Here is a 15,479-nt window from a genome sequence, read left to right on the forward strand (position 1 = left end):
AGGACCCGCGCAGCCCGGACGGGATGTGGGAGTTTATTGTCCATGAGTGGGGGGAGAGTGGGATGGGGCTTCGGGGGTGATGGAGCTCCGGGGGTGCGATGGAGCTCTGGGGATGTGATTGAGCTCCAGGGCGGTGATAGAGTTCTGGAGATGTGATGGAGCTCCTGGGATTTCACAGAGGTCTGGGGATGTGATGGAGTTCTGGGGCAGTGATGGAGCTCCGGGGATGTGGTGGAGCTCCAGGGATGTGATGGAGCTCCAGGGCAGTGATGGGAGTTCCAAGGCAGTGATGGAATTCCAGGGTGGTGATGGAGTTCTAGGGATGTTATGGAGCTCCAAGGCAGTGATGGAGCTCCGGGGCGCTGACGGAGCTCTGGGACAGTGGTAGAGTTCCATGGGCACCCATGGGCTCCCCCTGGCCCCCGGTTCCCCCGTGCCGTGTCCATGACAGTGGTGCTGCGGTGCCGCCCAGCACGCGGGTCTGTCCGGGCGGGCAGTGCCAGCGCTGGGCAGGGCTCGGCGGGCGGTGCCCACGGTCAGCACTCCTCGTCGGCGATGTCCAGGATGCTGCCCAGCAGCGCGGTGAAGGTGGGGCGCTCCTCAGCCTTCTGCCGGGTGAGAGGGGAGCGGTGATTGAGCCGGATCTGCCCCTGCACCCCGGGGAGCCTCGTCACCCGCCGGGGTGGCTGGAGGGCTCTGGGGGTGGGATCCACTCACCTCGTGCCAGCAGCTGTACATGATGGCGTAGACCCGCTCCGAGGCCGCCTGCGGCCGGTACAGACGCAGGCCTTGGATGACGTGCTCTGTTGTCTCGCTGTTGTTAAACCTCTCGTAAGGCATCTTCCCCAGGGAGTAAACTTCCCACATCAGAACGCCTGTTGGAGGGAATGGCAGGGAGAGCTCATGGCGTGGGAGCACCTGCGCCTGACCCTGGTTTGCAGGGGGGTTCGCTGCTGTTGGGGTGCTCTTCCCGACCTCCAAGTCATTAATTCCATGCTCTTACCAAAGGACCAGACGTCAGACTTGCTGCTGAACTTGCTGTACAGAAGCACCTCAGGAGGAGACCACCGCACTGGAAACTTGGACCCCATGGAACTTGTATATTCGTCATCTAGAACGTACCTGCAGCAGATAAATGGATCAGGGTGCCTGCCTTGGTTTTCCCATTTCACTCTTCCACACAACCCACCAAGCCCGAAAGGAATGGGCAGCTCTCAGAGTGACCAGGGGTTTCAGTCAGCATGGGTTTCAGCAGGCAAAAATCTCCCTTTGCAAACAAGTGTGTGCTAGTGAAGATTGGGGAAGGGATAGGGTGGCACAAAGGCACAGCAAAAAGGGGATGTGGGGAGAAAGCTGCAGCCAGGAGACTAGAGGTGGGGGAAAGAAGATGCAAAGAGGAAGGGGAAAGGGCTGGAATGAGTAAGAAAGGGACAGTGGAAAGTGAAGAGGTGGAAGCTTTAGCTGGGCAGATGAAACGGAAAGACAGGAGAAGACAATGGGAAAGCAGAGCTGGAGGATGCTGGGAGCAAAGACCAAAGTGTCGAATAGACTGAAGGAGGAGATGGGGGATTGAGACAAAAAAGTGACACAGACACATCTACCAGACCTGGAAAGACCAAAATCTGATACTTTCACAATTCCTTGGTCATTCACCAAACAGTTTCGAGCAGCCTGTGGACAGAGAGATGGAGGCAATTACTCCTACCTGCTATTGCCTCTCCCATTCCCCTGTACCAGCTGAACTTCATCTCATCCCCACCCACTTAACACTTCACTTCACTTTGTCATGTAAGTTCACCTGGCTGGGGGCAAAGCTACAAAGTCATCAGCCAAGAGAGCAAAAGAGGCCTCCAAGCATCCTGTTTATCTGTGGAGGGGCGACTTCCCTCGTGGGATTTTCCCTGAACAAAGCAGCACCAGGAGATCAGGTATGGCAGGATGGCCAGCTGGCAATGCCAGCCCAAAGCCTGACAAACTGCAGGCCCAACTTTTCATGGGGGTTGAGAGGAGGTCTCTTTTCATGTCTGAGCCAGTGATGCTGCCTGTGCTGCCAAACACAAACCCTGCCCCAGCCACAGATGCATTTCACATCTCCTGGAAAACTACCTAGTCCTGCCCTTTCTGCAATCTCTTCCTGCCTGCAGGGAAGGGACTGCAGAGCATCCTGCCCGTGGGTGGGCAGGGAAGCTTAGAGGGCTGTTCTGCAGAGGAGGCTGCAGAGCTGCCTCTCCTCGTATTGATGAACTATCTGGACCCTGTCCAGGACATGCTGGGGCTGTTGCTGAGCTGGACATGTGCCCTTCAGCCACACCCCTACCAGGTCTCGGTGCAGGAACTGCTTGGATTCCAGGTACTCCATAGCTTCACAGACATCCTTGCACATCTCCAGCAGCTCAGCAGGCTGGAACCGCTGCCGAGTCTCCCTCAGGAAGTTCAGGAGACATCCGTTGGCCATGTACTCCGTGATGATGAAGATGGGACGCTGCTTAGTGCAGACCCCGTAGAGCTGCACCAGCTTCTCGTGAGACAGGTTCCTGTGTTGGGGACAAGGGCAATTCTGAACATCTAGAAGACCAAGCAGAGGAAGCACCTGTGAATAAAGAGAGTTTGGGAAGAGAAGGTGCTCCAGACCCAGCTGACAGTGGAAAAACACACTAAGGAATCAGTATAAAGTCTCAGATGCATTTTGCAGAGTGTGGCACTGCCCAGGACTGTCCCTGACACCACCCAGGAGTGAAGCCGCTCTGCCAAGATGTGCCCAGCACTGACCTGCACTGTGCTCACCACTTACATCATGACTTTGGCTTCGTCTATAAACTCATCCTCTGACATGGAGCCCTCCCTGATCATCTTGATGGCGACGTCGTACTGGCCCCTCCACTTCCCGTACTTCACCACTCCAAACTGCCCCGTGCCGAGTTCCTTCAGGAAGGTCAGATCCTTGGGGTCGATCTCCCATGACCCTAGGACAGAGTGTGAGCATAATGTGGCTGCAGGTGACCTCTCCACATGGTGCTCCCAGTCATCTGGTCTAGCATGCCCAAGAAAAGCTCACGAGCTTTTGCTCCCTGAAAAACCATCCACAAAAACATCCACAGAAGAATCTGAGACCTGTTCCTCCATGGGATGGGGAGCAAGGTAGATTGTGGGTCAATACTGTCACCAGAGAGCAAGGGAGTGTAGAGAAGTGATTCCTGGGAATGCTATGAGCCCTGCTGCCATGGGACAGCCAGGATCCCAGCCCCGGAAAGTTGCTGCCAGTTGCCAGTTGCTGACAGACCCTGCAGCCAGCCCAGGCTGGCTTACCATAGCCAAGGCCAGCTGTGGAAGGAGCACTTTTCTGGTGCTGGGACACGGGGTACTTCAGTCTGGATATGAGCCCTGAAAAACAAAAACATGGATTGCCACACTAGGCTTACCTGCCACATTCCAACAGGGAACACAGGCCTCCTGCCTTCAGCACAGGAAGGTGAGGGTACCGTGGTGTCAGTAAAAATACTGCTGGCTTCACTCTGTCTCCCAAACACTGACCTGCAGAGTTGTGCTGGTGGTACGTGATGAGCTCTGGGATGCTGTTGAACAGGTGCTTTTCTGCCAGATAATACTGGTTCTGGGGGGTGCAGCACACGACGTAGTGGCGGATCGTACCCTGGGGGTCTCTGGAGAGAGAGTATGTAGGGTCAGTGGCATGGGGAGGACAGGCAGAGGGTGAGTGGTGCCTGGGGCAGCCCTCTGAGGGAAGAACAAGCTGTTGTGGGATCCACTTACACAGAGGACTTGGCATAGACAGAGACAGTGTATTTCCCTGTCTTGCTGGTGGAGTCTCGGACGATGAAGCCTCCTTCCTTACCCTAAAACAGAAGGTGGAAAGGGCACTGGGTGGTTGTTGGGAGGTGTGACTGTAACAGGCAAGATTTGAAGTGAGTGAAGAGATCTCCATGGCTGGAGAAGGTGCAGTGAGTCAGAGGAGTCCTAAATCCAGTTCCTGCCTCTGGGGCCACCTCCTGAAGTGACTGCCCAGAGGAGGTCACGTTGGGATAGAGACGATTCTTGGGGCTGTTGGGGCAACACTCCCTCCCAGCACAAGCCAGAGTTGGTCCCATGCTGGACACAATGTGAGAACAGCCCATGGAGGGCTGGTGTGTAGAACAGACCCAGGCTCAGGAGGCAACACTTACCTCCTGTTTCAGTAGTTGCTCCGCTTGGCTCCGAGTGATATTCTTTGAGTACCACCTGGAACAGGGACACAGCCATCAGGGAAATCCCAGCCAGCACTGTCCCCAGCCCAGTCTGACCCTGGCCCGGCCAGGACAGGTGGTGCAGAGAGCACCATGGGGCTGCCACAGGGCTGGAGGCTTTCAAAGGGTGTGCGAGAGGGAGAGCGACCCAGCCAGGCTGGGTTAGCAGAACTGAATGGAAAGCTGAATGGAAAAACTGAATGGAAAAAGTCTCCAACCAAGTGCAACTTGCCAGGCCCCTGTGCCTTCTCTTACTCAAAGATCTCCAGGGAATTGCTGGTTTCAGTGACGTAGTTGCTGGGGATGTATCCTTCCCTCCTGTAGGAGAAAAGGGGCTGGTTACACACTGATGGAGGAGGCCAAGGGGATGGGGTCTTCCTGTCCCAGAAGGCCGAGTAGAAATGGGCTTAAAAACCTTGGTGCAAACTCATCTTTGTTCATGTCTGGGCAGGGCTGATAGCCCAGCCTGCTTCAGCCTCCCTCACCCTCCTCCCTGGGGAGGCCACGGGTGAGCAGGCAGGGATGTGTTTGCCCACCAGTGCCTGGGCACCAGGCCAAGTGCCAGGGCAGTGGGAGCTCTTACCCGTTCTTGTCTCGGGCTTTCCACCAGGGCAGGTGGCTCTCCTCCAGGATGAAGTACTCCTCGCCCTTCTGCAGCTGCAGGTCCTGCGCGTTCATCGGCTGGTAGTTGTAGAGGGCCACCACCTTCTTCATCTCGCCCGCTGTGCTGGGGGCCGGCTCGCGAGGCAGAGGCTTCATCACCATCTTCCCAGAGAGAGGGAGAGTGTGGGATGTGGTGAGGCTGGCAGACACACCGGGAGAGACCCTCCCCAGCCCTGGCAGGGCAGTGGGCTCAGGCCAGCTCAGCACAGCGTTTGTCTCAGCTCCCACATGTGTCTCCTTCAGCACTTTTTATCGCAATATTTCTTCATGCCTTCACAAAAGGTAAGTGTTTTCTCCCTACGTTTTGGCTTAACCCATGACTCCCCCAGCCTACATTAGGGCTTTATCCTCCCAGCTCCCCCAGGGAACCTCAGAGTTGAGATCATTTGGCTTTCCTACAGGCCTTTGAGTTCCATCCCCTGCTTCAAGCTCCTTCTCCCTTAGGACACCACCTTGCCATCGGTCCCCAGAGCCGAGTCCTGTACATCTCTGAGCAGTCATTGGGCATGTTGGCTTTTACCAGGCAGACCTTTTCTCAAACACCTTGGAGCCAACCCACATGCTGAGGCTGGCCCTTACCTGGTCCTCCTCAGGAGTTGGGGGAAGAGGCTTCTTTGTCTTGCGATGTGACCGCCCAGTTTTTAAACCTTCAGAACAGAGGAGGGACTAAGGTGAGAAGAGATCCCCAGCACTGTGCTGTGGTGGTCCCCGAGGGGGGGATCGAGGCAGTGGGAGGGTGCCCAGTGTCTTACTGCCATTCCTGCTCTCCAGAATTTGGCAGCCCATGGCATTCTTGGCAGTCTGGGAGCAGCACAGGTACTGGCCATCGATCCAGAAGCAGGGGTGATACTTCTGAACCAGGTCGCTGTTGTACCGGATCACTGTGGCAGAGGAGGGGAGATGCGTGTGACCCGGGGCTGTGTCCCTGGCCTCCTGTGGAGACCTCTCTGCTCCTTGAATGCAGACAGGCAGCCCTATTAAATCATTCCACACTCAGCTGTGTTACTGACACAGTCCCCTGTGGCCCTGCTGCCCAGGTCCCTCAGCTTGTTGCCCTTGTTCCAGAGCTGTGGCTGTGAATCGATCCCTGTGCCACAAAGACCCCAGCTCAGGAAGGGCCAGGCTTGCCTCTCAGATTTGATCAAAGCTCTTGAGCAGCTCTGCAAAGGGAGTCCTGCTGGGACTGGCCCTCCTGCCAGCTGAAATATCCAGCAACCCCCCAGGCCCATAGTTCACAGCTCTTTTGAGCCCTATTTTTGAGAAGTGGGGAGGAAGCCAGTGCTGTGCCTGGATTATCATGGGGAGAGGAGGGCACTGCTACCATACCCTGCCTGCTTGGAGACTTTCCTTGCTCCCTTGCCAGGCAGGCACCAAACAGCTTCCTCATACTTCTCCCCAGTCTAGAGGGATGACTGGATGGGCCTAAACACCAAGGCAGCACAGGGCTGGCCCACAGCAGCTCCACAGGGTGCAGAGAGCCCCTTTTCTGGATGAGGGCATCCCAGCAGCAAAAGGCCAGCATTTTCTCTCCCCTTTTCCCTGTGAATTTTACACTGACTTCAGCTGCCACAACAACCCTCCTCCCAGAGCAGGGAAGTGGGGAGAGGGCTGGCTGCCTGTCAGGGCTCTTGTGAGATAACTGACTTCCCTGTTATCAGCCTGCTCTTCCGCCTCGCTCGAGCCAACTTCCCTGTGTCAATTCAGGCAGCTAATCTCACCCCACCAGCACAAAGCCACAGAAAGATACACACACTCCCCCACAAGACACACATACAGGCAGCTCCAGCAGATTTTGGCTGACCCAAGCCCCTTGACAATGCTGCTTCAACACACTCTCAGCTTGGCAAGGCAGCACCAACACAGCTGAGCATTAGCTCTGAGCGAGGCTTGGGATGGGTTGGGAAAGACACTCCCTGGCTCCCAGCAGGCTTGTTGTCCATGTTTCCTAAAGCACCCAACCCTCCCCTTGCAAGGCAGTACAGCTGTGGCCACATCTGCTGTTTCCTCTTGCCCCCAGTCATTTCTGAGCCTGCCTGAGCTACTTTGGAGCAGGTTTGTGAGAGGACAAGAAGCCTCAGCTGAGCTAGCTGTGATGCTGCAGAAGTTAGAGGGTGACAGAGGTGAGTGTCCACCCCCCCCCGGGGCAGGAGCAGCTTCCTCCTCCACAGGCATTGGGAATACATAACCATGAGCCAGCAAGCCCCTGGAAGCCTGGTGCTCTGGGTCAGCACAGGCACAGCTGAGTGCCCGTGTTTGCTTTCCGAGGGAGTTGCAGAGCCCCCAGACTCACCGCTCTTCAGCTGATGGATCCAGCGCTTGCGCAGCTCCTCCGTCGGGGAGAAGATGTAGAGGGGCCCTTCGTCATAGACCACCTGCAGGACCCCACACCTCAGCACCCCGGGCCACGGGGTGAGCCAGGGATGGTGGCCACCCCGAGCAGCCGGTGCAGGGCAAGCCCGTGCTGGTGCCTGCTGGCCCTGCACGCTGCTCTTGGGACCGTGACAAAGAGGTTATAAATAAGCCCCCTCCCCTGAGATTTTTCCACTTCCTTCTCTGACTTTCGGTGTGCTGGGGGCCGCACTGGGTGCCAGCAGGGCAGGCAGCTGGGCTGAGACTGAGCAGGCAGCCGGCAGACAGCATCCTCCAGCATCAGCCAGGGGACTGAGAGGAGCAGGACAGAGCTCAGAAGCAGGTTTCCATCTAAGCAGTCTCCTTAAATAGAGCTGCCTCGGGCTCAAAGCAGCTCACCTGGCTGCCCTGTGCAGTGTGGGCAGCAGCAGGGTCCCCAAACAGCTGAGTGACAGCTGGCACTGTGGCAGTGATGCCATGTTTGACCCCAGGTCCCTCTGGGGTCCTCCCCCCGATACCCTGCATGGCCCAGCAAAGGGGGTGCAGTGAGGACTCACCTGGAAGGGGTAGGGGAACCGTTCGATGATTGAAATCTGCTCCATGTTGTTGTAATCCTCTCCTTTCCTCTGGAAGAGAGAGGCAGAGATGGACATTGTCATCCTGTGCTTGGCTGCTGGCACCTCCCCTGGGACCCACAGCCTTTGGCATCCCCTTGCTCTGCATCAAGCCGGACCCCTGGAATGGTATGGGCAGAGCGCCCCATGCAAAGCAGGGCTGTTCCCCACTGCCACCGCCCCAGGGAAGGGTAACTCTCCCTATTCTCCCAGCAAGGGGACGGGGACAGATGCAGGGAACGCTGGGACCCTCCTCACCGGGACCTGCCGCTCGGGGGGAGGGTTGTTCTCAGGTGCCACCATCTCCACACAGGTGATCTTCTCAATGTCCACAGAGCCCTTCTTACTGCCCCGGCGCTGCAAGAGACAGGCTTGGCTCAAACAGTCACCAAAGGGAGACCTGGAGAGACTCAAACCAACCCATGTCCCCATCCAACCACCCCTTGGGCTGGCACAGCTCCTGTGGCTGCAGACTCACCCCCCGCTCAAAGTCATACTCGTAGTAGGACAGCTTGCTCTCTGTCAGCAGGAACAGGCGCTTCTTGAAGTTGAGGGGAGAAGTTTTCTTTTTCTGCTGTGAGCGCTTCAGGAAGATGCTCTCCAGGAGGACACTGGCCATGTCACCCCCCGGCCTCCTCCGTGCTGTGCTCGCGGGGTTGCTGTGGGCAAGACAACACTGACAGGGCACTTGCTCAGCCCAAAAACGGCTGGACCTCCATCAGCTGCCCTCTTCTTCCTCCCCAAAGGGCAGGCGGGGTCGCTGGGATCCCCGTGGCGGGGGGAACTGGCCGCAGAGGGGTGTGGGTAGGTCAGTGTGGGTTATTTGCGGTGTGACCTCTCCTGGCCCCTCTCCCACAGCAGGCTGCAGACCAAGCCACCACCCGGACGGCTTCTGCTCGAAGGCTCGAAGGGTGTGCAGAGGGACAGGCAGCCAGAGAGGGAGGGAGACTGGGAAGCTGTGAGCAGCGTATCCTGGGGAGGAGTGTGGAGCCCGAGCAGTGACACCCCACAGGCGCCTCCTCCCCTCCAACACTGTGCATGTGCACTTGCGTGGGCCGTTTCCTCCTGCCCCACCGCAGGCACTCTGTGCTGGGGACGTGCTGACTTGGCAGCACACAAGGGGTGGTCACGGGAGGCCAATCCCTAAAATGTGCTGGGTAGGTCCTGGCCCTCAATAGTCATGTGCTGGGCTGTCAAGAGCATGGAGTAGCACTAAAGTCATCCTTCACCTCTGTGTCCATGGACCGTGCAGGAGTGCAGGGACAGTGCTCAACCCCCTTTCCTCCCCTGTGAGCAGCACTTGTTGGAGGCCAGACTTCAAGAGCTTCCTCTGGCCAGCAGCCAGAGGGGTGTAATCCTCCCCAAACCCTCCTCAGCAAAGCTGTCCTGAGCCTCTCCAGGGCAGGCTGGGGCAGGAAAGGGCTCAGATGAGAGCCCTGCATCCCACTGCTGCCCTGCATCCCACTGCTGCTCTGCCTTCAGAGGCTGTAAATCATTCCAGCCCACCTCTTGAAGAAGCCCATCCATCTCACTCTGTCCCTCCATGCTGTACCCAGGACCTGTGACATCCAGATGGTTCCAGCAGCCCCCAGAGCCCTGTGGCTGGAGCTGTGGGCTGTGACCAACACCTGACTCCAGTCTGGACCTAATGGGGAGCTGTTGAGTGAACTCTGTGGAGCCACTGCTGAACTGTGATCCCCCGGAGCCCTGCTCCATGTCTCCTGCCCTGACCACCTACACTCCCTGCTTCCCCTTAACCTACACCTTGTTCCCTTTTTTCTCCTGCAAACACAGCTTTGGAGGGCAAACTGGGAGAAGCTGTTTCTCTCCCCTGCTCCCCACAGCCCATCTCCTGTGGGGGAGGCTCAGAGGTGGGCCAGACCTGCTCTGTCCCTGCCTGTCCTTTGGGGTGGTGGGTGCCCCATGGGACTCACCCCCTCAGCCATCACTGCCGTGCTCAGACAGCTGAGGTGGTGAGTGGGTGGGTGGAAACATGTCCTGTGCCCCCCCAGCTAATGGGACTTCCTGCCACGCTCACACCTCAGCCAAGCGTGCTCTGAGACCACCCCCAGCCTGGCATTCACTGCTGGCCCCTCCACCATGGTCCTGGGGCCACCCCTGCACAGGCAAACTGTGCCCCCTGCCCGATTCCTGCCGAGGAGCTGAGCCACTGGTGGATGGGGGGCTGGCGGGGGGCTGGTGCACTTGGGACAAGAGGGAAGGGTGACAGGGTGTCTGGGAATGACACACTTCACAGCCCCCACGTTTCAGGCTGAGCCTGGAGGGTGTCAAAATCGACGGGTGGGAGGGACAGAGGAGGAATCCTCCTGCGCGGGAGAGGGATGAACAAACCCAGAGCTGCACCCCAGTATGCCCGCTGCCAAAAGCACAGCAAGGAATGGCCACAGACACTGTCAGCACCCCAACCCGCTGCTCTGGAGCACCCCTGGGGCCCCTGACACGCATGTAGTGCCGTGCCCCCCTGCTCCAGTGCACCCTGCAGCCCCTGGCACCCCACAGCACCGCACCCCCCTGCCTTGCGGCACCCCCGGCCCCCCGGCCCGTGCCCGGGGTCAGATTCCACCTGCTTGGAACCGCTCAGGCCGTGGGGACAAGACCGAGCCTTCCCAGCTTGGCTTACCCACAGCTCGGCACCACATGGCCTGTGCCTGGCACCGCTCTCCCACCCCCAGCACCGCGAGGAGGCCAACAGAGGTGTGAGGCGGCCGGGATGGGCCACATGGAGCCTCCCGCCGCCATGGCTCTGCCACGGCCACACCAACAGGGCCCTGCTGGCTCCCGGGGCACCGTCACCCTGGTGCTCCCGCCATGCCCTGGGCACACTCACCAGCCCTCCTGCCACTCCAGCCAACCGGGCTCTGGCGCCGCCGCTGCCCCGCGCCCACCCCGGCGGGTTCGGGTTGGGGTGGCTGTGGCGGCGGGAGCGGGGAGGGACGGTGGGCCTGCCGTGCAGGGAGGGAGGAAGGACGGGGCCGGCCAACCCCACCCTTTCAGTTCCCCTTTTTCTGGTTTCTGACTCAAAGGCAGCATCTGTGTTTCCTCCTGCAGGCGATGGGGATATCACCCTGGGGCTACTGGGCCACCAGCCACGGCCAGAGCCTGCCCCGGGCTGTGGGCAGTGCCAGGCTCCTCTGGGCTGCCTGTCCCCATGTTGTCCCCAAACGGGTTCTTTCACCCTCTGTGTACAAGGCTGATCCCCGCACAGAGCTGAGAAATGTGGTTTATTTACAGTTCTGAGCAGACGGGGGGCCAGGTGGCAAATCCACAAAGCCGGCATAGTGACTTGCAAAACTTTTCACTGTTTATAAACATTTTAGCAAATGAAGGCATTGAGCTTTATTAGCTACAAGTTACATTGTTCTCTTATTAATTAATATTCTATCTTCTACTGGTTAATGATTCACTCGCTTCTTATGCTGATGAGTCCACATGCTCAGTCTTTCTCTTCTTTTGGGTTAGTGGTCTGTGAGTTGGTGGCCATGATCTCCCCCTGCCAGAATTACCTGTTACCCCATCAGAGCCAATTCCAGCACAGTTGCTGAGTCAGCTTTATTAGTTTTGTCCTTATCTTGGGAGTTCTGCCAGGTGTCCTTTTGGTCCATACATTCTGCATTCTTTGTGTCCACTATAGCACACCCTTCTCCCCAAGCTTTGTTAACCTCCCCCTGGGTCTGAGATCACTGAGTCCTGTCAAGCCCTAAACCTTAGCAAGGCAACTCTACCAACACATAATTTATCTTTCTAACAGCTGGACATCACCTGCATCCCACAGATCCCACGGACCCTTATTCCAGCATCCCCTACAGCCACAGATCCTCGTCAGTCACCCTGCCCAGCTGCAGACTCACACTTCAGTCACCCCCAACACACCGCATGGTCACAGATCCCAACCCCAGTCACCCCCCAGCCTCAACTCCCCCCCACCCCCGCACCCCTCGACCTCCTTAACCTGCCGCCCTGCTCTCCTCCCACCGACAGGGGGCGCTCACGCCCTGTGCCCTCCCTGCCGCCTCCTCTCTATGGTTCCCCCGCTCCCAACTACTTCCGCTTCCGGGCCAGGCCTTCTTTCTGGGCCGCCGCCGCCAAGATGGTGAGTGCGGGGCTGGGCTGGGCTCCATCCGCTGCCATCCGCCGCCATCCGCCCCGGAGACGGGCTCTATCCGCCCCGCCGGCTGCTTTGCCGGCGGCCAGACTGGCGCGGGGGCGCCGCAGGCCCGCGATGGCGGCGCGGGGCGTGGGGTGAGGCAGGGCGGGCGCGGGGCCTTGGAGCGGGATGCGTCAGGTCTTGTGGTGTGGTTTGTGGTGTGTCCCGCGCCCCTGACCGAATTTTCTCCGCCCCAGGTGAACGTGCCGAAAACCCGCCGGACCTACTGCAAGAAGTGCGGGAAGCACCAGCCGCACAAGGTCACGCAGTACAAGAAGGGGAAGGACTCGCTGTACGCTCAGGGTAGGGACGGGCACGGCCCCGGCGGTGCTGCCCTGGACGAGGGGGGTGGATTGGGAGCGGGTGTGTGTCTGTGGGGAGAGAAAAACAGATTAAGCTAAAGGATGTGGAACTAAAGCAATAAAAAGACCAATGACATGTCCAAACCAGTTTGGGGCGGTCGAGGTGTAGAAATGTTTAACTAATCTGGAGATGGTGTGCTGTGGGTGAACTTGGCTCGTTCTGATGTGGAGGCACAGCTCTGGAGCCCAGCCTGCCTGCCCCGAGGGAGGGCCCTGCCCACTGAGCACGGGCTGGGAGTTGAAAAGGAGCGGGACCCTCAGATCGAGGCGAGAGAAAGTGAACCCGGTGGCAGCTCAGCCAGAAGTGATGTGGGTTAATGATGCAAGTATCACCTGAACAAAATGTATAAATATGCTCCTGGTTTTGGCCCTTCGTGTGCTGGCTTTGAGGATTTACCAGCCAGCAGAACTCTGAATAAACTGGGTCTCTTGACCTCCGTGTCTGTTGGCTTTGCACAGCGAGGGGAAGGGTCCACACTTGGGGACAGCACGAGGATGGTGGCTGTGGGCTGAGGAGGGGACACTGGTGCTGTGGGGACACTGGGTGGGCTGTGCAGGGGCAGGCTGGATCCTAAACCTGGTGGGACTTAGGAAGCACCAGTTGTGCTTGCAGCACCTCCTGAGTTGTTGCCTGACCAGAGCCATCTCTTCCCACAGGGAAGAGGCGCTACGATCGGAAGCAGAGTGGATATGGGGGCCAGACAAAGCCCATCTTCCGTAAAAAGGTGAGTGAGTGCTGCTCCTGGGACAAGGACAGGAGAATTCTCAGGTGCCCAGCTGGAGGAGGATTCCTCAGCCTTGTGCCCTGCCCTATGTTAGGGCAGCTCCAAGCTGGCAGTGCGAGCTCCCCCTCCACAGCACAGACTCGTGGAATGGTTTGGGTGGGAAGGGACCTTAAAGATCATCTTGTTTCAATGTCCCTGTCATGAGCAAGAACACCTTCCACTATCCCTCATTTGCAGGGGTGTTTGCAGAGCAGGTTCTGCAGGGGAGTGAGGTCTTGCTGGGAAGGATACTTGCAAAAAGAAGGAGTGTTTTCTTCCTTGCTTGCCCAAGGGGAGGGTATGGCAAAGGGAAAGGAGCCTTCTGCTTGCTTTCCTAATGTCCTTGGAAGTGCCAGTAGTTTATCACCGAAACTTTTTGCTGGGTTTGTGAGGCTGCCTTCACTGACAAGGGGATGGGAACCAAGTGTGTGCAGCTCCTGGGAGTACTGCAGAACACAGCATCATTTTCTCCCAGCCTGCTGTCTCCAGGGAAATCCGTATTGCTGAGCCAGGGAATGAGAGCTGCTGTGCTGGGCCTTTCCTGAGAGCCCCAGAGCAGCAGTGGAAGGGCAGCAGTGCATCCTGTTACTCATGAGCTGCAGAAACCTGCTGCTGTCACCCTTCCTCTTCAGTGTGGGTACCAGGCACTGCAGTCTTGCAGTGTGTTTTCCCTCAGTGCATCTGTGAGTTTCTGCCAGGGAGCTGGGGCAGGAAAAAACCTGTGGTGGTTTGCAGCAGGGAAGCAAAACCCAGTGGGTCAGTTTGTTGTTTTGTGTGAACTGTTTAGTTGTGCTCCTAGAGCTCAGTGCTGGAAAGCCCTGGTGTCCTGCTGGAGATGTACAGGAACACTTCCAGCAGGAAGAAAAAACTGAGGCAGCAGGTTTTTAAGTTGACTTTGTGCCAGGAAGTGGGGAGACCTCTCAGAAAGTGCTTCTGCAAGCAGGGTGCACCAAGCAGCTGCACTCTTGGCACTCTGCACCAGTACATTGCCATCCCCATTTCTGGTTTTTCCCAGTCAGCATTGTATGGATGATTGGCTGAGGTTTTTAGCTGGTGGCTGCAGCCCTGTCCAGCTGCTACAGCACCCTCACAGCTTTGAATTCTTCCCACTGCAGTCTTTTTTGGGTTTCATCTCGCTTCCAGGAGCTGTGGGTCTGCATTGAGCCCGTTGTGTCACTGCTCCTTCCAAAGTTTGTCAGTCATTTTGCTTCCAGGTGTCCCTTCTGCCCAGTCCTCTGGTGGGCTTCTCCTGAGCACTGCCAGTCTGTTCTCCCACAGTGTACAAGTTCCTGTGTCCCCTGGCACGAACTTTTTCCAGCAGGGCTGATCCCTGCAGAGATCAGCCCTGCCCCACTGAATGTTTTTGCCACTGTCCTTTATTTTAAAGATACAGATCCACTGTATTCCCTTGCTGATCCCTAAGTGCCTTCTTGTTTTCAGTGGAGGGAGCCTCTGTTGGCAGTTTCTCTTTACACTTTAGGAGAACAAACTGCTGAGCCTTCAGGAGTGCAGGTAACAAGGCTTTCTGAGAGCAGCAGTTTGTCTGCTTGGGGATGTTTGGTTCATTAAAACACTCTGCTCCTCCTCCCAGGCCAAGACTACCAAGAAGATTGTGCTGAGGCTGGAGTGTGTGGAGCCCAACTGCAGGTCCAAGAGGATGCTGGCAATTAAGAGGTGCAAGCACTTTGAACTGGGAGGAGACAAGAAGAGAAAGGTGGGTTTGTGTGCTCTGAGTGGCTGAGAAAGGGGGGCAGTACTCAGTGGTGAGTAAACTCACTGTGTCTCTTGCTTCTTACAGGGCCAGGTGATCCAGTTCTGAGCATCATCCTACTCATCACCACGGACCATATTAAAGTATTTAGAGTGAGCCATTGCTTGTTTTTATGTGTTTCCTCGTGTTGATGGGGCAGGATTTGTGAGTACATCAGCCTGGCAGGGAAGGTGTTGGCTTGCAGGACTGCTTACTAAGACAACAATTTGAAACCTGAAGGCTTTTGAAAAATCCCTCACAATAGCTGGGATCTCCTTACTGTGTTACCTTGTAAGAGGTGTTTTGGAATGGTTCTAGTGGGTATTTGCACCCAGTGACTTCTCTGTGTGAACACTGTGCTGCTGCTTTCCCCCAGCCTTGTGGAAAGGGCCTGCTCTGAACTCCTGAAGCCGGTTTCATCAAAGCAGTTCACATCTCTGCTACAGTGGTTTCACTTCAGGAATGCTGTGGTGAATTTGAATTGTTGGTAGTGAACCAATGATTGAGAGAAAAGAAGCAGAGGTGCCTGAGCAGGGCTTCTCCCTCTCCAACCCCTGGCCCAAGAAAGGCAGGT

At 57.2% G+C, this 15,479-nt stretch overlaps 2 protein-coding genes across 2 annotated transcripts; one reads left to right on the plus strand and one right to left on the minus strand.

Moving 5' to 3' along the window:
- Window positions 1-407: 407 nt before the first annotated feature.
- BTK (Bruton tyrosine kinase) lies at window positions 408-11,727 on the minus strand. Its single transcript, XM_032701748.1, has 19 exons — window positions 10,713-11,727; window positions 8,343-8,523; window positions 8,123-8,221; window positions 7,808-7,876; window positions 7,192-7,273; window positions 5,654-5,782; window positions 5,481-5,548; window positions 4,822-5,003; window positions 4,494-4,556; window positions 4,179-4,233; window positions 3,769-3,851; window positions 3,532-3,659; window positions 3,307-3,381; window positions 2,792-2,963; window positions 2,318-2,534; window positions 1,607-1,671; window positions 1,004-1,122; window positions 718-875; window positions 408-608 (listed from the first exon to the last, which is right to left on the minus strand). The coding sequence occupies exons 1-19, from the start codon at window positions 10,913-10,915 to the stop codon at window positions 537-539; spliced, it is 2,220 nt and encodes a 739-aa protein (XP_032557639.1). The 5' UTR covers window positions 10,916-11,727; the 3' UTR covers window positions 408-536.
- A 143-nt stretch (window positions 11,728-11,870) lies between these two features.
- On the plus strand, window positions 11,871-15,023 carry RPL36A (ribosomal protein L36a). Its single transcript, XM_032702049.1, has 5 exons — window positions 11,871-11,975; window positions 12,227-12,332; window positions 13,049-13,116; window positions 14,747-14,869; window positions 14,954-15,023. The coding sequence occupies exons 1-5, from the start codon at window positions 11,973-11,975 to the stop codon at window positions 14,972-14,974; spliced, it is 321 nt and encodes a 106-aa protein (XP_032557940.1). The 5' UTR covers window positions 11,871-11,972; the 3' UTR covers window positions 14,975-15,023.
- Window positions 15,024-15,479: the final 456 nt, after the last annotated feature.

Source organism: Chiroxiphia lanceolata, chromosome 14, assembly GCF_009829145.1.
Source record: "Chiroxiphia lanceolata isolate bChiLan1 chromosome 14, bChiLan1.pri, whole genome shotgun sequence".
Lineage (NCBI taxonomy): Eukaryota > Metazoa > Chordata > Aves > Passeriformes > Pipridae > Chiroxiphia > Chiroxiphia lanceolata.

Bases quoted from the DNA above. Each gene is read 5' to 3' on its own strand.
- BTK (XM_032701748.1), bottom strand. From the start codon at position 10,915: ATGCTGCCTTTGAGTCAGAAACCAGAAAAAGGGGAACTGAAAGGGTGG. The intron at 8,524-10,712 runs GTGAGTGTGCCC...TCTTGCCCACAG, and splicing joins CTGGAGTGGCAGGAGGGCTG to CAACCCCGCGAGCACAGCAC. The intron at 7,877-8,122 runs GTGAGGAGGGTC...TCTCTCTTCCAG, and splicing joins CCCCCGAGCGGCAGGTCCCG to AGGAAAGGAGAGGATTACAA.
- RPL36A (XM_032702049.1), top strand. The intron at 12,333-13,048 runs GTAGGGACGGGC...CTCTTCCCACAG, and splicing joins GGACTCGCTGTACGCTCAGG to GGAAGAGGCGCTACGATCGG. The intron at 13,117-14,746 runs GTGAGTGAGTGC...TCCTCCTCCCAG, and splicing joins AGCCCATCTTCCGTAAAAAG to GCCAAGACTACCAAGAAGAT.